At 53.6% G+C, this 24,645-nt stretch overlaps 2 protein-coding genes across 7 annotated transcripts in view; one reads left to right on the top strand and one right to left on the bottom strand.

The window, feature by feature from the left end:
* The first annotated feature begins 764 nt into the window (after positions 1–764).
* Positions 765–12,600, top strand: BNIP3 (BCL2 interacting protein 3). Its single transcript, XM_082407992.1, has 6 exons — positions 765–953; positions 7,945–8,095; positions 8,434–8,518; positions 9,689–9,798; positions 9,877–10,029; positions 11,586–12,600. Exons 1-6 carry the CDS (start codon positions 908–910, stop codon positions 11,629–11,631), a joined length of 591 nt encoding a protein of 196 aa, XP_082264118.1. The 5' UTR covers positions 765–907; the 3' UTR covers positions 11,632–12,600.
* Positions 12,601–19,383: 6,783 nt separating this feature from the next.
* Positions 19,384–24,645, bottom strand: part of PPP2R2D (protein phosphatase 2 regulatory subunit Bdelta) — a 43,704-nt gene continuing 38,442 nt past the window's right edge. For 2 of the 6 annotated variants that reach the window (XM_082407991.1, XM_082407990.1), the window contains one exon: positions 19,393–20,247. In XM_082407991.1, the coding sequence (XP_082264117.1) occupies positions 19,968–20,247 (280 nt within the window). In that variant the 3' untranslated portion in view covers positions 19,393–19,967. Of the gene's footprint in view, positions 20,248–24,645 lie in introns of all 6 variants that reach the window. The other 4 variants (XM_082407986.1, XM_082407988.1, XM_082407987.1 and 1 more) reach the window with 4 other exon arrangements.

Raw genomic sequence — 24,645 nt, 5'->3', positions numbered from 1 at the left:
TGCTGAGCGACGAGCCCCACGTGCGCGCGTCTGCAGAGACCTAGGGCGGGCGGGCGGGGGAGGGGAGGGGAGGGGAGGGGAGGGGAGGGGAGGGGAGGGGCCCCCCGGGGGAGGGGCTCAGGTGGGCCCACGGAGGCGGGGCCCGGGGGGGGGCGGCCCACTAGAAGTGGTGATTGGTTGGGGGACCGAACGTTGGTCATATTTGGCTTCCTCTGGTTGGTCCTGAGTGGGAGGCACGGGCAGGAATCGGGGAAGCTGTCAGTCAGCGACCAAGTTCTGGCCGCTTGGGCTGATTGTTCCAGGGGCTGATGTGTGGCTTGCTGGACCAGCTGCTAGAGATACTGTCTGACTTCCTGCCGGTCCAATTTACAGCAGGTGGTCTCTGCACTGCAGGTGCGGGGCGGCCTCGCCGCCGGCCGCAGGGTGCGGGTCACAGCCCCGGGCCCGACTCTACACGCAGCCCCACTGTCAGCCCCCCGTCCCTTCCCCGGCCCTGTGTCTGAGGGGGCGCAGTCAGGCCTCAGGCAGCGTCGCGGAGACAACTCACCCCGCCGGGCCCCGCCTCCCGCCCTCCTGTTTCCAGGCGGTGCCGGCACGTCCCGCGCGCACCTGCTAGACGCCCGCGCCCCGCCCCTGCCCGGCTGCGCACGCGCGGCCCCCTCCTCGCGTCCCGACCCGTGCACGCGTCGCACGCGCGGCACGCGCCGCGCGCCCTCGCAGGCCCCGCCCCACGGCCAGTGGGCGGTGCCGCCGCTTATCCGCGGAGCTCCGGCCGCCAGCGTCAGTCATTCGGAGCCGCGGGCCGACCGCGCTCTACCTGCTGCGCCGCTCCTGCTCCCTCTCCCTCCTGGAGCGCCCGCCGACCCCAACCCCGACCCGCCGGCCGCAGTGCCCTTGCCCTGCCGCCATGTCGCAGAGCGAGACCCCCGGGCTGCAGGAGGAGAGCCTGCACGGTGAACGGGGGCCGGAGGCCGGCCTGGGTGTGGGGGGCCTGCGGGGGAAAGGCGCCCGGCCTGCAGAGGAGGGGCCTGCGGAGGGACCCCCGTCTCCGGGTCGGGGCGACCGAGGCGCCGACGGCGTCCCAAGCCCGCGCGGTGCCTGGTCTTCCGAGGTGCAGCCCGGTGCTGGTTTCGGTGCCGCTACCGGCGAGCAGGCGCCCAGACTTGCGGTTGGCCTCGTGGACTCGGGTTGTGAGCCGTCCGCGGCTCGGTCTGGAGTGGCTGGGGAGGACGGGGTCCCGGGATTCGGGGCGAGTCGCCGTGAGAGGGAGAGCCCTGAAAACGCTGGGCCGGGGGCGCGGCCGGCCTTTCCTTAGTTACGTTCGCTCGTCCGGGTGTCGTTCAGAGCCCAGCTCGGGGTTGACCTGCGGGGGGGGAGCAAGAGGCCCCGTGGCCGCGGTGCATACACCCCGCCCCCTCCCGGGAAGCCGGGGCCGGTGGCGGCCTTGACCCACCCGGCTCTGGCCCCGCGGGGCCGCCCCCGGGCCGCCGCCTCCGGCCCGGGTGAGGAGCCCGAGGCCCACGGGTTGGAGGAGGGGCCGGGCGCCGACCTTTATTCTCTGAAGCAAGAGTTCAGGCGGCGGCGGGAGCTCGTAAATAAGTTTTGGAGAGGGCCGTTGAAGCCTTAGAGAGTGAATTTTAAAGTTTCGTTAAGATTTAAAAATCTTTATACTGTCTGGATTTGAGCTACTAGTTTCTCGTATTCCTCAAAACAAGATTTCACTAGGCAGGACTTGGTCTACTGCGTTGTATAATTTAAAAGTACAACCACAGCTTAAAAATCCTGCAATCGCTTAAATTTCGACAGTGACTGTTTTCTTTGAAACAGATTAAGGGATTGAATCTTTGTCTTACAAAAGACCCAAGGAGTGTTTTGTAAACTGTCTTTTAAAGTCAGCCCTGTTATCAAACTACTTAGTTTCTAACACGGCCTGTTTTATTAGTGGGTCAGATTTGTCGGGAAGAGTTCGGAGTGTCCTGAACGGCTCCATCTTCGGTCCTCGATTGGCAGACCAAACTGCTGAGTCATTGGCAGTGCAGAGTGCCAGCTCGTGGGTTAAAAGATTTTTCTGTTTTGTGTATTCTATAAAAAGACAGTTACACGCTGAGTGGAAAGTGTCGAGGGTTCTCCGGGCTGCGCTCTCCGGGATACGTGCTGCGGGCACTCGCTGCCCGGCCGCCCGGTGTGGGCGGAGTCACGTGGGGCCTCGGCCGCCCTGGGAAACTGAATCCGAGCAGGGATTGGTGGCTGGGGCGACACTTGTCCTCTGCTCTGTGTTGATTTGATTACCTCTTGTTTACCTCGTTAAGAACTGAGAGCCTTGGTAGCTGAGCCCGCAGACAGTGGTAAACCTTTTCCCCTTTGCTTGTATCCTCGGACCAAATGTTTCCCCTGAGTTCACAGCGAAGTTGATGTTGCCTCTCGGACCCCTGGTCCCTTCTAGTTAAAGCTGTTAACCAGCAGCAAGATGTCGTATATGCCTTTCTTGTTCTGAGATAAACAACCCCTAATATGCAGGGAGAAGATGGAGTTTTGTGATACTGTGTCACAGCATCATGGGAGGGGATGTGAACCTTACTTCCCAGAAGGACCCCCCCCCCAACCCCTGCTGTGCCGGGAGGGGGGGGGGTTCAATGCAGTAAGGTGACAGCCGCTGCCCCTTCACGCACTGCTCTGTCTGCAGCCAGAGGGTTCCGCTGTCCCGGGCACCCACCGCGGTTGAAGGTATATGAAGAGGAAGAGAATTCGCAGTTTTTGTGTCATGCAGTTTGGAAGGGGTTTCAGGCATCTAGATCCTGGCCCAACCTCTACTTTTCACAGATGTTCACAGTGAGGCTCAGAGGTGACGTGAAAAACAGGGCAGGCAGGCGCGTCGGTGACAGAAGACATTAGACAGGCAGAAGGATGGGTGCAATTTGCCAGCTCCTGTTAAGATCCAGGAACCTGAATGACTTACCTGCTTGACTTTACGTTCAAAATCACTCGTCAGTCGAGCCTCTCATTCCTGTCCCATCTAACTTGAGAAGCTTTTAAAAACAGTAATTTCTTAAATCCCAGGGGAGAAGCCCTCTGCTGGGGGTGGTGGTTGCTCTGCCCCAGGGCTCTCCTCAGGGATTCCACCTTCTCATTAATCCCATAGTCGTGTAGGTCGTTCCCCTAGTAGTTTTCAACCCCGGCTGCCCGACATCACCGTTACGGCTTTTTCAAAATGAATGTACCAGGGTTCCATTGCAGCATTCCCACTCAGGATTTTCAGGCCGCTGGGTTAGACTTCCGGAGAACGGGGGGCAAGCAGCACAGGTGGTCCTCCATAGCCAGGGCTGAGACCTGCTACCCCGGACTAGGGTGTGGAGCCTCTGCCAGCTGGGGCTGGAGGGCAGTGTTTGCCCCGGGATGTAGGAGGGCCTGGGGTCCCACAGTGGCAGCAGGAACTTTGAGAAGCTTTGCGCAGAATATTTAGGATGAACAGTGTGGGTGCTATATTAAAGTTACTTGATAGAGTAAGGGTTTCTTCCGTAGGTTGAAAAAGTACTGCTGTCGTTATTATCTCTGTTTTCAAGCTGGGTAAATCAGAGACAGCTGGAATCTATTCCGCCACCCAACTAACCAAGCAGTGGCTCAGTGAACTACGGTTAACACTTCTGCATGTGTTCCTAGCTTGCACTCAGTTAACAGCAGTTGAGTTTAGCTGAATTAAATGGCACCTATGGCTTACTCAGTAAGTAGCTATGTGTTTGGGTAATTCCTATAGCCTCTCTAGGGCTCTAAGATGTGATAACATATTGAGTTACAAATCTTGGGGCCCACAAGTCATCAAAGTCAAAACATGGTCTTTATTTTCTTTGGGACCAAGGATCGTGGAGGTCACAGGAGATTTAAAAAAGAAAAAAAAAATGGGTTAACTCTAAGGCTAGTCGGTTTTCTTTCTGTGATGATGTAATATTGGTAGCCTAGGCTTTCGGTCCATCTCATCTGCCTTGTTTGCGTGCCCTGTGTCTTGTTAGCGTAAATTACAGGTCTTTGTGGGCAGGGACCGGAATCGGGGTGCAGCTGGCCCGCGTCAGCAGCTTCCACACCTGGTTTTTTCCCTGAGGCCTAATTACACCAATTATCTGATAGGTTATTTGGGATTCTGAGGAAGTGTTATAAGGTTACCCTTCAGCAACCGGAATCCCGTCTTTCTTGCTTAGAAAGGTGAGTGATCTTAATTGCAGATGCAAGTAGATTAATGGCACACCTTGTCTTCATTTTCCAGGAAGCTGCCTTCCCTACCCAGTTGCTGCAGGTTAATAATAAAACTGTTGTCCTTTAGTAAATCATTTCTTAGAATACAGCTTTTGGACCCAAAGCTTTTGCTGTAGACACCCCAGAATGGGATTTTTTTCTGAAGGATGCTTGAGACTTTCTATGAGATGATTCTAAAAAGCATATATATTTGTCTCCATGGAGTTTTGAGTTGGCCCTTGTGGTATAATATACATACACCTGAAACTGAGAATGTTATATGTCCATTATATCTCAATTTGAAAAATATATTTCATCTTTGTCCCTGGTTCCTGACCCAGACAGAGCTCAGCTCTAAAAACCCTTGGAATTTCCTGAGAGATGTTGTTATTCATAAGGAGCCCCTTTGGAAAACACTTGAGTCTGCTAATGAGGTAACTCACGAGGCCCTGATAGCCTCAGGGTGGGGATGGGAAAGGGCACTGGAGCACGAGGGTGGGAACTCAGCACACACTACCCACTGCCACCTGCCACCCGCCACCCGCCATCCTCCACCCTCCGGGAGGGGAGGGGCGGGGCTGCAGCCTGGGTTATAAAAAGCTTTGAAAAAGGCTGCTGAACCCACTGAGGGCCTGGGAGAGGGTATGGAAACTGTCCCTCTCCACTCCCGTCCCCCCGTACCCTGCCCTGTGCAGCTGGCTGTTCCTGAGCTGTAATCCTTCTGAGACTGGGGAAGTGTAAGCAAAGTATTTTCCCGAGTCCTGTGAGTTCTAGTGAATTATTGAAGAGGGAGGGGGTTGTCGGAACCCCTGAATTCTTGGTCTACCAGGCATTTGCGGCTGTCTGATGCGGGGACAGTCTTGTGGGACTGAGATCTGTAACTTGTGGGATCTGACACTAACTCCAGGTAGTGTCAAAACTGAATTGTTGCACAGCCAGTCGGTGCTGGAAATTGCTTATTGGTGTAGGCCTCCCCCTGCCCCAATTTCATGTCAGAAGTGGTGTCACAGAAGACATTGCACCTCAAACTCCACTTATGCCAGACACCGTAAGTAAAAGTAATCTGGGCAGCCAGGCCCAGAACCTGACTTAGAACCGAGAAAAATGGAACTGTGCCCAGAGCAGGGCGCCGTGGTCCTGTCCCATGCCGTGGGGGCCAGAGCTGCCGGGCCGGGTGTCACCTTGCTCCTGGCAAGGAAGGAGGGCTAGTGAAGGAACCGCACGCTGGAGCCTCTTACGGTTTGCTTCAGGGCTTTCCTAACCCCTGCGTAGCCACCAGAGCAGGTGGGAATAGGGTCCCCAGTCAAGACGGGCTGTCTCAGGAATGACACGGAGTCCTTGTAGCTTCTGCTGACCTGCAGAGGCTGAGTGGCCCTGGCTTTTGTCCAGGGAGCCCTGGGCTCCCAGACAGACCCCGGCCTGCCTTGTGCGGGCCAGGCCAACATGAAGTGACTTGAGAGGCTAAAGTGAGAAGCGTGTTAACATCTGAAAACTGGTGATCCTTTTGTTGGCAGCCAAGTGGGAGGCTGGACGTGGTATAAACTGTATGTTTACGTTTTATTCCTGGACCCTTGATTTGCTGTCTTCTGACGAATGTGACCTATTCTGCAGCAAGCTGCTGTTGAGGGCAGGCCCGGGCTCTCAGGGGAGGGGGTGACGTGTAGGGGACAGGCCCGAACGGGTGGCGCTGTGTGGCGCCCCTGGGGCCCTGGTTTCAGCGCAGAGCAGCAGCTCTGGGTCACGGTTCCTGGAGCGGCCGTACAGTGACCGCCAGCCTCGGTCGGGGTTTTCAGTCTGGTCTGCCTTTGCGCTCCCCCTCCTGCACCCACCCTGGAGAGGCCTGGACCCACGACACACAGCAGAGGAACTGTCCTGGGCCCAGGAGCCCTGTGCGCGTGGCCAGCTTGGAAGCAGGGCGGGGCAGAGGGGACCGCAGAGGCAGTCTTGCCAGTGAACGGAGCCTGGCAGTGGAAGAGTGAATCGAAAGCAAGAACTTTTATGTTCGCCAGAAGGCTTGAGTGGAAAGGCTGTCTTTCCACAGCGAAAGTCACCTGCAACACATTCGAATGAAGAAAGGCTTGTGTCGGGAGTCCCTGGCGGTCCAGCGGTTAGGACTCGACGCTTTTACTGCCGGGGCCCTGGTTCAATCCCGCAAGTCTCGCGGTGCGGCCAAAAAAAGAAAGGCTTGTGTCTTGAATATCGAGCTAGATGGAGAAAGATGGACCGCTCCGTTGGAAAGAGGAGCAGATTTCAACAGCTACTTCAAAAAAGATGCTCTCCACATGGCCAGTAAGCAAGTGAAGAAATGTTCAACCTCAGTAGAAATCGGAGAGATGCAGAATAAACCATATAGCCCCCACCACACACCCACAGAACGGCTATATTTAAAGACGGATGCCACGTGTGAGGCAACAAAGACGCTCCCATTGCTTCGGCTGCATCGGAAAGCAGTGGCGTTGCAATACATTAAACGTACGCCTAGAACTTTTCCACCCTGGGACCCCGCTCCTAGGTGTGGGTTCAGAAGTGAGAGCCTGGGGACGCCGTGAAACGCTGGAAGCCAGCCTTGGTCCACGGCACAGCAACGACAGGATGGGCCCCCCCCCCATCCAAGCCCCCAGGTGTTGCTTCAGGGCCCTGACCGCCTGCCTTGTCCGCACACCTGTGGGTGTCTCAGCCCCACCGCACAGAACGTGTACTTTCACCTTTCGGGACCTCTCTAGGGTTCACACCTGTCCTCCTGTGGGAATTGCCGAAGTTGATCTCACCTTCCAGCTCTTCCACCTGTCAACCCCCAAAACACACACAGCCGAGCGCGACGGCACCTCTTCCCCTGCCTGTACCCACCTGGACCTCGGCTGTGCCCAGACCAGGGACACCTCCCCTCACGGGTGCCCCTGGAGGGGCTCTCCCCGGTCACTCCCGATTCCGGAGCCCAGCACGGCTGGTGCAGCAGAGTGCCCGCCGGGTCAGCTGTTGGCTGCCTTGGTGAATTTATCAAGTCAGCTCCCAAGTCATGGGGCTGGAGAGACAAAGCTAAGCTTCGAATGCTGGCTCGTAGGATGTGGGGTGGTAGCTGCTTTGTGCTACATTTTGGTAAGCAGATGACCTTGGTGCTAAGGAGTTCTCTGTTTTGATGACATCTGGGTGGATACATAACATGTCAGTTTTCAGTTCAAGTTAAAGAATGCTGAGTTTACTTGCCGTAAAGACTTGGCTAGATGAACACTCGGGATGGCTTGCTTGCTCTGGTTCATCAGGTTTAGTTACCTTTGTTCTATTCATCTGATGTAAGATACAGAGCAGTAATCGGTAATGAATCCTGTGGGACCTCAGGGTCAGAAGGTGGCGCTGGAATGTGTAAATAGGTTGTAAACCTTTCCTGAGTTTGTAAATCCCTAAGGCTCTTGCTGACACCCTTTGCTTTCTAAGAGCTGAGTGCAGGAGAGTGTCCTGGTCACTGGGACCCCACTGACTGAGCAGGTCGTCTGGGAGTGGCAGCAGGTGCACTGCCTTGGCTCCCAAGGGTCCCTGGGGAGGGTCACTGTAGTGCAGGTGCCAGAGACGGGCCTCAAGGGCGTTGCAGCGTGATTCAAGGCGACGGTTCCTTGCGAGTCCCCGGCGCGTCTTGGAAATGGAGGGGTGAGCTGGTTATTTGTTAGGACCAGATTCCAGAGTGGGTGGAAAATTGCAACCATGTCCTTTTTTTATCCCCATCAGGCTCCTGGGTGGAATTACACTTTGGCAGTAATGGGAACGGGAGCAGTGTTCCAGACTCTGTTTCTATTTATAACGGCGACATGGAAAAAATCCTGCTGGACGCCCAGCACGAATCTGGACGGAGCAGCTCCAGGAGCTCCCGCTGTGACAGGTGGGCGTAAGCGTGTGCATCGCAGCGCTGGCGGGCCAGGCAGGGGCAGGCGCGGCTGCGAACGCCCGCCTGGCCTCGGCCCAGCCCTCCCGAGACAGCGGGCCCTGTGCCCTCAGGTGGGAGGAAGCGACCGGGGCCTGCCTGTGTGGTGCTGGGCCCCTGCTGCTGCTTGTCGACGGCGGGGCGTCAGAGCTCAGCCGCGGAGATGGAGGGACGCTTTGGCCCTGGTCTGGCCCCAGGTGCTGGCGGGAGCACTCGGGCCCTGGAGGCTGGCCCCTGCCTGTGGGGTTTTGCTTCTCCTGGTGGAAAGAAGGTTAACATGTTGTGTTTTCCCCAAGCCCACCTCGCTCACAGACCCCACAAGATACTAACAGAGCTTCTGAGACAGACACACATAGTCTTGGAGAAAAGAACAGCTCCCAGGTAAGGTGTGCACGTGCACACATTTGCGATCTGTTTGTACGAAGTTCTGTGGAATCCAGCCCTCAGAAGCAGTGGGGGGGGGGGGGGGGGGCACGCCCTGCTTTTCACGCTGGACCGGAAGTGGCAGGGGCTTAGGTTGGGTAGGCCGTGCGGCCTGGGCACCTCTGCCGTCACACGCGGTCCAGGGAGACACTGGGAGTGGCCAGTGGGAGGGGAGCTGGGAGCCAGGCGGCGGGTCTGTCTGCTGGCCAGTGTGTGGGTGGGAGAGAGCCTGGGGCCCTATGTGCTGCTTCTCCGGTGGTCTCGGTTGGGCCGGGGCCAGTGCGGCCTTGCCAGGTCCTTTCCGGTCGTGATGCCTGGGGAGTGTATTTTAGGAACCCGTGGGTCCCCGACTCGCTGTGAAAGCTGTCAGGAACCGTGGGCTCGGTCAGTACCACTTGGTCCCCCCTCCGCCCGTGCTGGTCTCCCCTCAAGGCCTCCCTCACCAAGGAAACCAGGAGTCCTTGGTGCTCAGGCTTCCTCAAGGGCGGCGCCCGGCCTGCCCCCAGACACGTGGGGTCCACCCCCAGCTTTGGTGCACCCAGGCGTTTGGTTGGTTTTGGTACCGTGTTTTATTAGAGTATTTCCAAAATTTGAACTGATTTTTTTCCCCCCTGATTTTAAGGAGGAATTAGATGATCAGGTACAGAGTTTTTCAAATGTAGAGAAGTAGGGCAGAGCACCTATAATCCAACTTGAAAAGCTCTTTAATGAGGGTATTATGTACTTTACAAAATGTAGCTGCAATCAGGGGTGCACACAAGTGTTTGGTGTTTTTCTCTCCCGTTTAACTCGAAAGTGTGTGTCGCTTTCATTGCCCTGCAGTATCCTGCTTGCTTAGGCACATCCCTGTTTTGGGCCATTTTAGATGGTTTCCGTTTTCATCTCTGGACGTCTGTCCTCATTCGGCATCGCTTCCTTGGGGCAGTGTCTGCAGCTCTTCGAGTCTCAGTCGGGCCTTCAGCCCGGTGATGTGTGTGGAGGAGGGAGGAGAGCCGGGGGGTGCGGCCCTCGCCTCCCCCCTTGGCTGGGCTGTAAGCTCAGCTTGCTGGTCTGATGCTTGGGTGGGAGGTGAGATTTCTGCTGTGGGTGCAGTAGGCTGGCTTTCTTTTAACATCTGCTCTACCCCAGTCTGAGGAAGACTATATGGAGAGAAGGAAAGAAGTCGAAAGCATCTTGAAGAAAAACTCAGACTGGATTTGGGATTGGTCAAGCCGGCCGGAAAATGTCCCCCCGACCAAGTGAGTCTGTTTGCACTGGGGGCCTTCCTTGGCCCGGCTGGCCCGGCACGCCTCCGCTGACCAGCACTTCTCCCCCAGGGAGTTCCTCCTCTTCAAGCGCCCGAAGCGCGCGCCCACGCTCAGCATGCGGAACACGAGCGTCATGAAGAAAGGGGGCATCTTCTCCGCAGAGTTTCTCAAAGTTTTTCTGCCGTCTCTTCTGCTGTCCCATCTGCTGGCCATCGGGTTGGGGTAAGTGACTCCCCGTGTGGACGGCACAGCGTGGGGTCCTTCTAGGTCTTAGAAGCACGGGCGACGTGGGCGTGTGAAACAGAGCCCAGAGCCGTGAGCCCCGAGTGTCCGGCAGCAGAGGCTGGTTCCGCGCCTCTTTGACGCGCAGGGGCGCTCGTCTGGCTGCTTGACCTGGACCGCTGCCCGCAGGTGCAGATCAGCCTCTCTCCTTGCGGGGGGGCAGTGTCGGTAACTCGGGCTGCACGTGTCTGCTGGCGTCCACTCAGCAGTGAGAGAGAAGAGGGCGCCCGTTCTGACGACCGTGCGGAACACAGAGGGCAGCCTGGGTCGTGGAGACGCTGAGCCCGGACGGTGCTGAGGAGCGGAGCCCGAGGCCGCCCTCGGTGGCCCCTCCCCAGCCTCTGACCAGGTGGGCGGGGGGGTCTCACTGGTCCTGGTGCGGAGGGATGGGCTTCTGTGGCTGCAGCTGACTGGACATCTGGATCGTCAAGATGGCCTTCTGACGCGGGCTGGTGCCCCCGCAGGCTCCGTGAACGCGGCAGAGGAGACGCCGGCCTGCCTGCTCTGGGAGGCGAGAGCGGAGTCCTCCCGACCTCCCGAGCCCCAGCCCACGGTCCTGCCTGCCTGGGGAGAAGGCTCCCTGGCGGGGCCAGGCCCCCGGCCTCTCCCGCTCGGTTCTGCCTTCCCGCTCGGTTCTGCCTTCCCGCTCGGTTCTGCCTTCCCTCTCAGTTCTGCGTTCCCTCTCGGTTCTGCGTTCCCTCTCGGTTCTGCCTTCCCGCTCGGTTCTGCCTTCCCGCTCGGTTCTGCCTTCCCGCTCAGCACAGTGCTTTTCAGAGCCAGACTCTGCCAGTCTCACGCAGGGAGGTACTGATTTCTGGAGCTTTCTCCAGAACTAGCAGTCAGATGCTGTGGGGGCCTGCCGGGTTGAGGTTTAGGCCTTCATGTCAAGATGGATTTCTGCAGCCAGCCCCCAGCAGGGGTGTCTGCCCTTCTCACCAGCCTCCAGAGTGGTCAGGATAATAAAATCCACGCCTCCAGTTGCTCTAAGGAAGCTCCCCGTGCTGGGCTGCAGGCTCCTGAAGACATCCTCCCCAGCCCCCTCTGCCCGGACAGTCCTCTGATGCCCACGCCCCTCAGTTCTGGGCTCCTGGGGACGTGGGCTTCACTGCTCAGCAGGGGTCTTTGTGAGGTTGGTGCTGATAAACTTGGCGATATCACCTGTCCTGCAGGCGACTCTTTCTAGCAGCGTGTGGTCAGTTCAAAAAACAGTGACGGGAGTAAGAGCGTTTCAGGTTGGGTAGAATCCTCTCCTCTGTGCTTGAATTGAGTGTATCCACTGCAGGGCTGTTAGAGCACAACTGGATGCTTCTAAATTAGATGCTGAAATGTATACACACTGAGGAAGAATAAAACACAGGTTTTAACCGTGGGTATAAGAGAGCCAGTCCCCTTAACGTAAATATGCTGGGACCAGCGTCAGCTGCCCCTTCTCAGCTGTGCAAACCTGCCCGGGAGTTGTGAGACCACGTTAACTACCAATTCCTTTTTCTGTTAAGGATCTACATTGGAAGGCGCCTGACAACATCCACCAGCACGTTTTGATGAAGAATTGGCGTCCAGCTTTCTCCTGTAGTGGGGATGTGTGTTGTCCACAGCACAGCGTACAGAGGAGGCTGCCTTGGTCCTTGGGTGGCTGCACCACTTGTGTCATTTCTTCTGTAAATGCCACGTTCCTAACTCAGTAAAATAAAGACACTAAGACCATGCTCTCCCATAATCATACTTATGGGATAAAGTAATATGCCTGTCACTGATTAATATCTATTAATAATTTGGTGGTAATCTTTCTTCGGATATTATATTTAAGTATAAATAATTTTAACGTATCCATGATGTATGTAGTATTTTAACACATTATCTGCAACCTTGATTGAGTTAAACACTGTATTTTGAAAGAACGAATACCGTTGACATTAAAAGGACTACATGAGGGTTTATCCCGAATAAACACTGTGGCCTTACCCCCGTCGTAGACCATATTTAAGTGGATGCATCCGTCTACTACAGACGCCGCTCAGCTCTCACTGTGCTGGTGGTTCTTTGTGACGTGACACGTAGGCTCCAGGCCACAGCACGGGTGGGCCAGGTGGTCCCCACACCGGCACCTTGTGCAGCACAGGGAGTCCCGCTGAGGCTGTTACCACCACCCTGGACAGCGCCCACCGGCTGATCAGTGTCTTCTCTCTGCTCTTGGGATTGCTAAATTTAGTCTGTCTGTGTTCAGTTTTTGTGTGCTCTTAGAATCAGCTTTATTCTAAGCTATTCTGTGTCTACTTTAAAAGCCTGGAAATAGATAAAAAATGAATCTTTGCCAAATACTTGGTTACGGTATTTACATATGGTTTAAAACCAAACGTCACACAAGCTTTTTCATTAAACCAGGTGTATCCCCACTGCATGGTTTTTAAAGGCTGCCCCTTTGATATACTGTATAAATGCTGTTGTATTTGTTTCACTTTTCCAGACTAAATTCGGTTGTGTTAAATAAATGTAACATTCTAATTTTTAAAATCTTTGTTTGTATTTAAACAATTACCTTGGAGGTAGAGGCCTACAGTCCTTTCATTTGGAGACAGCTGATGGAATGGTATCAAGATTCTTTATGTAATTTATCCCTAAAACGTTAAGCCTGCATCCCACTGACCCACTCTGGCCAAGGGGATGATTCCCTTTTAACAGCAAATGCTGGTGGTTCAAGTGTCACGAGCACACCAGGCTGCACTCAGGACCTTCCAGCAAGGCCACGTGTCCTCAGAGCCAGCACCCCTTGGACAGCTCTGTGAATCCATCACTCAGGTGACCCGGCCCATGACAAAGGCCTTTGTGCATTGAGACATACAAGGCATCCCCCAGGTCTGGGGAGTTCTAAGCTATTAAGTGTAATCTCTGCCACCACCCCCCAACCCCCACCGGCCCCCGCCTCCCTCCCTTCCTTCTCTGGAGCACCAATTTTAATTTATGATTGATTCCAATAGCTTTCGTCTGATTTCTTCACTTTTAAAAATCTGAGTTCTCTCTCGTCTTCTAGCTGGATCATGACTCTATTCCTTTCCTCCGTGTTACGTATCCTTCCTTCCATCTCCGCCCTGTCACTGACGCTCCCCAGGGCACAGGCCAAGCTGCCTGATGGTGGCCGGAAGTGCCTGCTGCAACCGATCACAAGGTTTTCCCCTCTCACTGCAACATTACAGTGGACGTTTGATTCTTTTAAAATGTGTGACTATATATGTATTTTTGTTTTGATCTTTTGGGCAAGAGGATAGCAGAATGGTGACAGCCTTTCCACACACCCCTTATGTTAATGCAAATAACACCATCACTCATTTTATTCACGGAATAGCAAGTTTACCGAATATTTAATATCATCCAGACAATTTTGGATTAAAATCACACCGATCCTGGGGCCGAATCCATTCCCCCATAAACCAGGGCTCCTTGGAAAAGTGGGAATTCCAGGGCAGCATAAGGAACATGCGCGGTGCCAGGAGGTGAGGCCATGCTTGAGGTGAAGGACAGGGAGCCAACCTGAGGGACCTGCGGTGGCTCAAAGTGGGTCAGCCTGGTAACAGGTTCCTGGTGGTGATGGGCTGTCACCAGACCCGAGCAGGATCCCCAAGTCCACACTGAGGGAGACCAAGTAAGTGGGGGAAGGGACAGTTCTTCCCGACAGAATCCAATTAATAAACGGGACGAGGGAACGAGTGACCGTCAGGCAGACAGCTGCTGACGTGGGCCCGGTGTCACTGCCTCCCCAGGAAATTACCGCCAAGGGAACCTAGGGTACTGTGGACCTCCTGACCCCAACATCTCTGTATTCTTGCCGAGATGTATAACTGTAGGTTAGTCATGAGAAAATATCAAGCCATCCCAAATTGGGGGAGGTTCTACAAAATACCTGTCTGAGGTCAAGGTCATGAGGAAATGAGGATCTGTTAGAGATTGAAAGATACGGAGTGGGCTCCCCTGGTGGTGCGGTGGTTAGGAATCCGCCTGCCAATGCAGGGGACACGGGTTCGAGCCCTGGTCCGGGAAGATCCCACATGCCGCGGAGCAACTAGGCCAGTGCACCACAACTACTGAGCCTGCGCTCTAGAGCCCACGAGCCACAACTACTGAAGCCTGCGTGCCATAACTACTGAGCCTGCGCTCTAGAGCCCATGCTCCGCAACAAGAGAAGCCACCGCAATGAGAAACCCGCATGCAGCACCGAAGACCCAACACAGCCATAAATAAAATAAATAAATTAATTAATTCAGAGATGCGGCAATGAAATGCATCGTGGATCCCGGGCGAGAAAAAGACAACTGGGAAAACAAACACGAAGGTTTGTGGATGAGCTACAAGTACTGTGGGGTGACTTCACCCGCTTTAGGTGGTGTTAATTAAACCTGGGTGATGGGTGAAGGGCAGGCAGGAACTCTACAATTTTTGCAACTGATTTAAAATTATTTCCAAATAAAATGTTACAAAAGTAAGATAAACAGACAGTATCTTTTTACTCAGAGAGCATCCCTGGACCGGCAGGTCAGCATCCCCCAGGCGAACGAGGAATGCCCGCCCAGTCCGGCTCCTGCGTCCTCGTGGTGCTGGATGTTTCCTCCGAACTGTGGGGAGACAGCCAGGACCACCATGCGGTGGAAAGAGCGAAATGCAGGTGTGTACACATTGCTACCTTGTGTGCAAAAACGGGGAGATGGGAATATGTCATGTTTGTGTTTGAGTAAGAAAAAGTGTGGCCCAAGACAAGACTAACAAGAGTTATCAATACCACCAGGCTCAGAAGAAGGGGCAACACTTTGCTATAATCCTTTTAAAGATTTTTGAAATTTGTACAGGTGTTACCAGTTTAATACTTAAAGTAAGAAAAAACATTTATCAAAAAGAAAAGAAATAATAGTATTGGCAAGGATATGGAGAAAAGAGAACTCTCACACACCGTTGGTGGGAATGTAAATTGGTGCAGCCACTATGGAAAAGAGGATGGAGTTTCCTCCAAAAATTAAAAGTTGAACTGGCATGTGATCCAGCAATTTCACTTCTGGGTATTTATCCAAAGAATGAAAACACTACTTTGAAAAGATACATGCACACCAATGTTCATAGCAGCACTATTTACAATTGGCAGGATATGGAAACAACCCAAGTGTCCACTGGTGGGGGTATGGATAAAGAAGATGTGGTACATGTATACAACAGAACATCACTCAGCAATAAGAAGAATGGAGTCTTGCCATTTCAGACAACGTGGATGGACCTTGAGGGTATTATGCTGTGAAGCAAGTCAAAGACAAATACCATATGATCTCACTTCTATGTGGAATCTAGAAAAACAAAGCCAATCTTGTAGCTAGATTGGTGTTTGCCAGAGGCAGGTGTGAGTGTGTGTGTGTGTGTTTATGTATATTTGTGTGTGCTTATGTGTGTTTGTGAGTGTCTGTGTGTAAGGGGGGGGGGAGGGAGAGGGAGAGAGAAAGAAGGGGGGTAAAAAGGTACAAACTTCCAGTTATGAAATAAGTCCTGGAGATGTACAGCACGGTGACTATAGTTAATAACTATCACATATTTGAAAGTTGCTAAGAGAGACCTTGAAAGTTCTCATCACAAGAAAAAAAACTTCCTGTGTGGTGACAGAAGTTATCTAGACTCACTGTGGTGGTCACTTTACAACATACACAAATACTGAATCATTATGTTGTACACCTTAAACTCATAGAGTTGTGTCAGTTACACCTCAAAAAAGAAAACCAAAAACAACCTCACAACATTTCTCATAAGAACTGTAGAGTTACACTGCATTCAGATAATTAGATTTTAGAAAACAAATTTTCCCTGAAAGTTAGTTCTTGGAATAACAAATTAGCTTCCCATCCTTACAGAACACACATCTTGTTTTTTTTTTAAATAAATGTATTTATTTATTTAATTTTTGGCCGTGTTGGGTCCTCGTTGCTGTGCACGGGCTTTCTTTTAGTTGCGCCGAGCGGGGCTGCTCTTCATTGCGGCGCGCAGGCTTCCCCTCATTGCGGTGGCTTCTCTTGTTGCGCAGCACGGGCTCTAGGCGCGCGGGCTCAGGAGCTGTGCTCACGGGCTCTAGAGCGCAGGCTCAGCAGCTGTGGTGCACGGGCTTAGTTGCTCCATGGCATGTGGGATCTTCCCGGACCAGGGCTTGAACCACCATGACCCCTGCATTGGCAGCCGGATTCTTAACCACTGTGCCACCAGGGAAGTCCCCGGAACACACATCTTTTAAAGATGTCCCAAGATATACAAAGATAATTTACTGCTAATAAACTCTGGGGCAAACAAGTGAATCGTCTCAGGACACACAGGAAACCCCAAAGGAACACGGAGCAGCCTGGTGAGGGTCGGCCTCCACAACCAGCACCACAGGAGCCGGGGTCCCGCCCGGAGCCCTGGCCTCGGCCAAGGTCCCGTATCCTGCCTGGGGTGCCAGGGACCCTGTAGATGTGCCCAGGATGCAGACTCACCTGAGGTTCCGGTTGCGGGCGTCACCGTCCGGAGGGTGAGCAGGGAAATGGGACCAGCAAGTCCTCTCAGTTGCTCACCGGGCGCTGACGGGGTCGCAGGAGATTGTGGGCCCCAGCCCCAGTCCTCACTCTTCAGACGCGGGGCAGCTGAGGGAAACCTTCCCGGGACGGGCTCTGCGGGTCCTGGGGGCGCGCAGAGGCGGGGGTCAGGCTGGGCCGCGGCTGTCGCCTTGGATGCTTCAGGACCCCCCACCCCCCCGGCCGGGACTCCTGTGATCTCAGCTGCCCGTCCCCCACCCCCCCCGTCCCGCCGCCGTGACTCTGCCCCTTGCGGGACTCAGCTGGTGGCGTGAAGGGAGGGGCTGCCAGACGAGAGGGGTGACAGCTGAGCAGAGACCCTGAGGTCTCCAATTCCCCCTTCCCCGTGTCAGGGCTGCCACGGTTCCTAAGAGATCAAGGTGGCACTCCACCCCCCTGCTCACCAGCTCTGCACCAAGGGCTCGGGTGGGACACGGACCCCGGTGACCCAGCGCTGTGGCGTGTCCATCCGCGAGCACCGCTGGGTTGGTTCTGGGGAGCCTGTGCCGGGTGCCTGCCCGTGGCCCGCCCAGTACAGGAGGGCTGTCACCAGCCCCGTGGGCCGCACTGGTCAGGCCCCACCCGACCCCCCGCTGTCCCCACCCCGTCCACACCCCCATGGAGAAGCCCTGGCGGGGTGGGCCCCATGCGGCGTCCCCTCCCTCCCTCTCCGGTCCCCCCAGCGCCTGTGGAAGCTTCTCCCGGCACAGCACCCAGTGGGCAGTTCCTGATGGGAGGACTGTCCCCCGCCGCCCCATCATGACCCCGGGGCAGCACCTGGTCTCAGACCGGGACTCGGAGCGCGGCGCGCCGTCCTCCCCACGAGGGGCGCGGCCCGGCCCGGCCTGCCCCGGCTCGGTCTGCGCACCCGCCTCTGCCCGCGGGCGCCGGACGCGCTCAGAAGAAAAAGCCTCAGTGCCAACCTTGGACCCCCTTTGACAAAAGCGTGCAGACAGTTCCTCCTCAGACGGCCACGCAGCACCAGAGCCCTGGGCTCGGCCCGTGGGGCCTGGACCCCACCACACTGACCAGGGGACAGTCTGGGCCGGCTCCCGGCTGTGAGGCCACGGCTACTCAGCTCCACGGGGGAGGGAGTTTGCTGCTCATCCTGCGAACGCCCACGACTGGCGGACGGTTTAAAATCAGACTCTGAGTCCTGTCCTGTACTGGCTTCTAGAAGCGCCACTGTTCTTTAAAAAGTGCACGTCTAAATCCACACACGAATAAAGCGTATTCATCCAACCCAGGCCATCAACCTAGACAGCATTAAAGCTTCAGGAAAAACAGGAGCACAGAATTCTAAGGAACGATGAAAACTCACAGAATTACCTTTCAGGAACAGATAAAATTTCTCTAGCTTTCTCTAGCTTTAAACAGGAGAAAAGGGGTAAGCTTTGGAAGAACAAGAAATACAACAGATACTTTTTAAACAAAGAATATGAAGAAGAAATAAACGTCAAGTCTGAAACCCATAGGATTTTTACCTCATCAGGAGGGGAAAAAGGCTTAAATGGAATCAGAAGTGTCTAATGGAAAAAGACACGGAAGAAACTGCTAGACACCTCTTAAATTACACGTTTCTCAACAGCATCTCTGAGGGGCGTCTGCCCGACTCGGGGGAGAAGAGCCCAGGGACACAGGGAGCCCCGCCCGGCCGGCAGCAGCCACCACGCACGCGCCTCCTGCCCGGGGCCGCCTGAGAGGCAGAAGGCTGGTTTCCTGTTTGGTAGGAAATACGTCTTAAAGGAAAGATGGAAAAAAGTCGTCCAGTTACATAGTACAAATCTGGTTAAACATCTGAAATTTATTAAACTTCTTGGTCAAAAAGCTGAACAAGTAAATACAACCCCATCTTACTAGAACTGCTTTACCTTAAGGGCCAGGGTTGACTGATACTTAGACAACTCTGTTCCACATCTCAGGTTTGTGAACTGCGTCAACCAATACGCAGTAAAACAATTACCTTTAAATGAAAATAAATGTACTTGTTGATTCTCTATTTCCAACGTAACGTGAGCTAACGTGGCACCCTGTTAACATGAATTCAGGGGAATGAGTTGACAAGACATTTGTTCTTGCATATCCATATCACCAGTGACCAAAATACACCTTAATTTCAAGAGCAGCACGTGAGCCCCAGCTGTCCCGTCCCCCGGAGGACTGGGTCTCGGGCTCCTGTGTGAAATTTCACGGCCGCAAGCTCCAATCACTTAGTGTTGTTACCTCTGTATTTTTTTGTCTTAGGAAATCTTGATTTCTGATATCAACCTACTTTTAAAGTAAACCACCAAGGTCCTGGTGGCATTACATAATAATTAAAATTGTTTAATTTTTGCTGCTTGAAATGCAGTATGAAATTCGGCATGCATATAATTCCAGCAGTTTTTAAAAAGTATGTTACCCTTCCCCCAAAGTACTTTTAAAAAGGTTAAAAAAGCACGTAAGTTTTCAACTGCAGTGAATTTGAGGCATACTTTAAACCACGTGTTACTTTTTCAGCAGCGATCCTGTTACTACTCCTTGGGATTTTCTTTCTCAGAGGCAGCTGCAGTTAAGGCTTTTTCCAGACCTTACCTGGTGTGTCAGATGTACCATTTCTACAGAAACAAAAAAGTTATGGAAGTTTGTGGATACATACGTTCAGAGTTTGAAGTACTGCACACGTTCCACCACTCTGTTAACGAAGGACAAAAGATTTTTAAAGTTGAATTCTGCATAATTTCATTATATGCAATTAAATCAAATAAAAAGACGATACTTATTTTGGACTTAAAAACACTTTTTAGAGTGTGTTGCTTTTATTAGGCGGTTACACCAGAGGCGTGATGGGAGTAAAGCGGCCTGAGCCCGCTCGGCCGAATCTCCGCGCCGGCCGAGGCCCCGCCTGGGCTGAGAGGGGCCGAGGGAAGGCGGGCAGCAGCCGCGCACGTGGAGGCCCCAGGATGACAGCGGAGGAGGAGGAGGAGAGCTGGACAGGAGGAGACGTTGAATCTGACAACTTTCCTCGTGGATGTTAATTTTTGGTCTATAAATTGGAAGGAAGGCTCAGACTTCAATAAATACGTTTATTTTAGCAATGGCCTCTTTTGAGTCCTGTCCATCACTCTGCTTCGAGCGGGCTTCTCACCTGAGCAGCGACACCCAGGGCTCACCTTGCTGAAGCAGAAGCCCGCGGGCACCCGTGCGGCCAGCCCATGCAGTCTGTGCGGAGGCAGGAGGGCGTCCCTGCTCTTCACGGAGAGGATGTCGCCTGTCCTCTGGCACCAAACGACCAGGCGCGATTCTGCACGAGACGCGGGTCCCGCTGCCTCCTTAGTTGGCCTTGTCCTGGAATATGTACAGGTTATTGGTGGCAGCCACCGCAATGATGTTCTCCGCTGGGTGCCAGGCCGTGTGCAGAATCTTCTTGCTGAAGTCCAGGCTGTCCACGCTCACCTCGTCCTTCTTTCTCTTCCCACCTGCACACACTCTGCGAGGCTTCAAGCTGGCGCGAGGCTTGCTGTTCTCCCTGGAAGCTTCCAGCGTAACATCCCTCCATGTAGTCCTATCGAACATTCTGAAGAAGTTGTTGTAGGACCCAGTCATGATTGCACTGCTCAAAACAAGGAGAGGAAGACTTCTAAGTGGCCACCCCCAACCCCCAGCCCCGCCCGGCCCTGGACGCGTGGATAGAGCTGCTTACCTCTCCTACCCCCAATTCTACACAGCAGGGTCATTTTTACAAATAAGAAATGAAAAATGATAATGGTCAGGAGAGAGATGCAGTGAGAATTTCTTCCTAAACTTCGTATACATAATCCTATCCGTAAAAATAAATACAACGGAAAAAAGTAATGGATTTATAGTTTTAATTACATTAATGTGTTTTCAAACAAGGTAAAAACCCCGACACAGTCACTGCCGCAGGCTCGGGGGACGGTCTCATTAACCTCCTACGCCTTGTCCCTGATTCAGTAGGGCTCCACACGTGCTCAAAAGACATTCGTGAGATCTGTCACCATCTTCGCTCACGACTGACCAGACAAGGTTTTAAAGTTCATTTTAATCTTAAAAGCGTTTTTCTCGTGAAGTAACAGGTATATAAATAGTTAGGAGGGGCCTCAGACACGGGGTCAGTGGGCGAGACAGCCGGGGCCTTCTTTCCCGACACTCCAGACGCTGCAGCAGCGCCCGTGGTCTTTTCCCTTCCGGGCTGGCTGTGGCGGCTTCCCACGTCTCCACTGAAGCGCACAGCACCGTGACGCGCTTCTATCACACTGGTGGAAACTTCTGGTCTCTCTACACAGCTAAGAGGAGAGTGGCTGGTTGCTGGCAAATGCTTCCGTGTGCGTCCAGCCCCTGCCTCAGCGGGCCTGTCGGGCGGGGTAAGACCAGAGTGTCCTGCACCCTCCGCCTTGGCACCTTGGGCTCCTGGGCCATCCCCGAATCGTCAGGGGCGGGTCTTGAGGCCCCACGAGACACGTGCTGCCTCATTCACACAGTGCAGGGCTGAGCCGACTGTGCAAATCCTTCAGCGTCGGATTAACCTCATCTACAACCTCACACCACAAAAAAAGATAAGCTCTCCTGGCTTATCTCACCTGTACTGTTGAAGCCTGGAATGCACACACCTCAGGGACGGAGGGGCCCATGTGGCGGTGGACGCAGCAGGGCCACACAGTGGGGCCCAGGAGGGCCGCCAGCAACTGGCACTTGCCCACATTGATTTCCACACAGAACACGATGTTCACAAAAGGATAAGCAACAAACGTGCTGATCTGAAGCTTACATTTGTGTTATTAAAACTTAACCGCAGGGACTTCCCTGGTGGCGCAGTGGTTAGGAATCTGCCTGCCAATCCAGGGGACACAGGTTCGAGCCCTGGTCTGGGAAGATCCCACATGCCGCGGAGCAACTAAGCCCGTGCACCACAACTACTGAAGACCGCGCTCTAGAGCCCGCAAGCCTGCTCCTCAGAGCCTGCGAGCCACAACTACTAAAGCCCGCGTGCCTAGAGCCCGTGCTCTGCAACAAGAGAAGCCACCGCAATGAGAAGCCCGCGCACCGCAACAAGAGTAGCCCCCACTCGCCGCAACTAGAGAAAGCCTGCGTGCAGCAACGAAGAACCAACGCAGCCAAAAATAAATAAATAAATTTATATATATATATAAAAAAACTTAACGGCAGCAAGTATTCAGAACAGAGACCAATGAAAGAATTTTTTCGGGAAGGAGTATTTTATTATCAATGTTGATTACAGGTGCTGGTGCGTGACAGAAATAAAAGCAGACCAACCTTCATGCCGTTTATTACAATTATCACTATTATTCAGTAGTCCTGACGGCACCTGCGTGGGCGTGGACGTCCCCCCGGCCCGCTGCTCCACACGGCGGGAATGAGAGCCTTCCCTGGCACCTGGCCAGGTGCTGCCTAGGTGGGAACACCGCGAAACACAGGAGCACGACAAAGGGGGGCAAAACTTAACTGCCGGGCAGCGCCGTCCCAGGCAGAGTGACTGAGATGATGGCAAAAACCTAGCCCTGCCCCCGCCCCCAACTCCACACAAGCTTCCAGGCAGGAAGGCAGGGCACGTTGGCAGGCGCCACCAGAGAGCTTCTGGACGTGCTGCGGGTGGGTAACGTAAACGTGTTCTGCAATATCTCAGATCTACCGCGAAGCATAAAGAACCGTGCAGGGAACATTCCTGTACACGGTTGTCCTTTGAACAGTTACACGGTCTTAAAAACAAAACCGTCTTGCATGCTCTAGACAGCAGATGAGTCACTTGTGTGATCGTGTACAGGTCTGTGCAGCTGTAACCCTGGCTTTCACTGCGTCTGGTCCACACCATGAACAGAGGACGATTCCTCGTCCGCGCGCCCAGGGAGGAACCCCGGCATGGGTCAGCTGCCTCCAGGGCACGTCTTGGAACGTGTTTTCTTGTCTGTATATTCGAGAGGTTCCCAGCCCACCCGGCCAGAGAGCCTCAGAAGAAGGGCAGGGGCGGTGGTCACGCCCACTGGCCTCCACCTCCACGCACCCCAACATTTCCGTCACTCTGATGGATGTGAAGGGACGGCCCTGTTGCTTTGATCTGCTGATTACTAATGAGGATGGCTGTTTTTATTCATTTCCCCCCCATTTCTGTTAATTCCCATTCATGAGTTGTTAGGACTTTCTCACTGACTTACGATTCTTCACATATTCTGGATATTTATCTCTTCGTTAATTTTATGTGCTTTTGTGGGTTTTATTTCCATTGTTTCATTATGATACAAAGAAGTTTAAAGTCTTAATGTAGTTGGATTTCTTTGTCTGGGTTTGGGGCCTTGTTTAAGGCATATTCCTGCATGATCATTTATCTCAGGACACAATTTTAGGAAGCGAGTCAGAAGGGATCACGACACACTGCATCAAAGTACCTTCCGGCTTCCACTGCCGGGCCGAGAAGTCTGCCCGCAGTCTGAACACCCTTTCTCCGAAGGCAACGGGTCTTTTCTCCCCTGGCTGCTTTTAAGATCTTCTCTTTGTTTTTGGTGCCCTGTAACTTCATTATGATCTGGATGTGGATTTCTGTGCTTCTTGAATCTGTGTATTCAGTGTTTCATCAGTTATAGAAAATTCCTGGCCATTGACACTTTAACTGCTACTTCTCCACAATCCTCCAATTTGGACACTTCTCTCCACTTAGGTTACGTTGGACCTTATCTAACCCTCCGTGTTTTCCAACATTCCATGTTTTTTCTGCCTCTTTGGCTCTCTGAGCTGAATCCTGGATAATCTCTCCTGATCTTTCTTCTTAAAATATTTCTCATCTTCAGTTCACTAATTCAAGATCTTTTCAGCTTCACGGGGTGTGCTAAATTCACACAGTGATTTTTCAACTACCACAGTTTTCATTTCTAGAAGTCCTGCATGATTCTTTTCCAAATGTCCTGGGTGGTTTTTAATGGCCTTATGGTTCCATGTTCAGGTTCTGGTTCCGTCCTTTAACCTGTGAGTATTTCCACATTCTCATTTTATATTCTGTGGCATATGATTTCAGTACCTGATTTCTCAGAGGTCACAGTTCTGTGGTTGTTTCTGCTGGCTTGCTCCCACTGGCTTTCCTTCATGTGCTCGGTGGTTTTCACCTGCGAGCTCCTGTTTAACTGATTTTAATCTGGGGAAATCCTGAGCCCGGGAGCACTGGGAAAGACAAGTCCGCCACGGGCGCCGGGCACCCCTACGTGTTTTCAGTGGGTTTGCCAAGAATGCGTTTCTTCAGTGCTCTCTACCTGGGCCACATCTCAGGGCTGCAGCCTTGCTTACCACTCTCTGTAAAAGCGGTGGAGCCCCAAGCTGAGTGTGTGCTGGTGTGAGGCCAACCCCGCTGCGTGAGCGGCCTCTGCCCGGGCCCCTTGTGTCACCCCCAAGGCACTCTGACCAAGCTCATGCTGCTCTGCTATGCTGTGAGTAGTGAAGTCCCCTGCCACCCAGGGGCCCCGTGTCTGCAACAGGAGACACTAACAGGTGGCACATCAGCCTGTGAACAGTGCGGGTGCCCGGGGCTGCCTGTCTGCTGGGACTTACCCTCAGTGAGCTTCTCCAGGTCAGTACAAATACAAACACACGTCCTTGGGGGGGCGGGAGGCTTATGGTCACAAAGGTCAGGGGACTTCATCCACTCCAATCCAAGGTCTCAGACTGATACATTTCCCTTGGGACCCATCTGAACGTAGATGGATGCCTTTTCCATAACCCCGAGGGTCCCAGTTTCAACTGCCAACCCTGTGTGGGTCCAGGGCCACAGCTCTTGTACCCTCCTGGGCTGCAGGTTCCTGGTTCCAGCTAGTGCCCTGAGGCCAAGGAGGGCTTCCTTCTAGTTCCTGCTCCCTCTTCACTCCTGGCCTTACTGGTTGTGAGCTCATCTATACCCACGAAGAGATTTGTGGCGTGACATCTGATGTTGCTAGGTGTTTGTGCCAAAGCATTTCTCAGAATGTCCGTCAGTCCCTCACCGGAAGTGGCG

Source organism: Balaenoptera borealis (genome assembly GCF_965194805.1).
Source record: "Balaenoptera borealis genome assembly, chromosome: 10".
NCBI lineage: Eukaryota > Metazoa > Chordata > Mammalia > Artiodactyla > Balaenopteridae > Balaenoptera > Balaenoptera borealis.
Note: the sequence above shows the minus strand (reverse complement) of the source record. Positions and strands in the feature narration are given on the sequence as shown.

Coding starts and splice junctions, on each gene's coding strand:
- BNIP3 (XM_082407992.1), top strand. CDS start 908: ATGTCGCAGAGCGAGACCCCCGGGCTGCAGGAGGAGAGCCTGCACG. Junction 8,519..9,688: donor GAGAAAAGAACAGCTCCCAG/GTAAGGTGTGCA, acceptor GCTCTACCCCAG/TCTGAGGAAGACTATATGGA. Junction 9,799..9,876: donor GAAAATGTCCCCCCGACCAA/GTGAGTCTGTTT, acceptor CTTCTCCCCCAG/GGAGTTCCTCCTCTTCAAGC.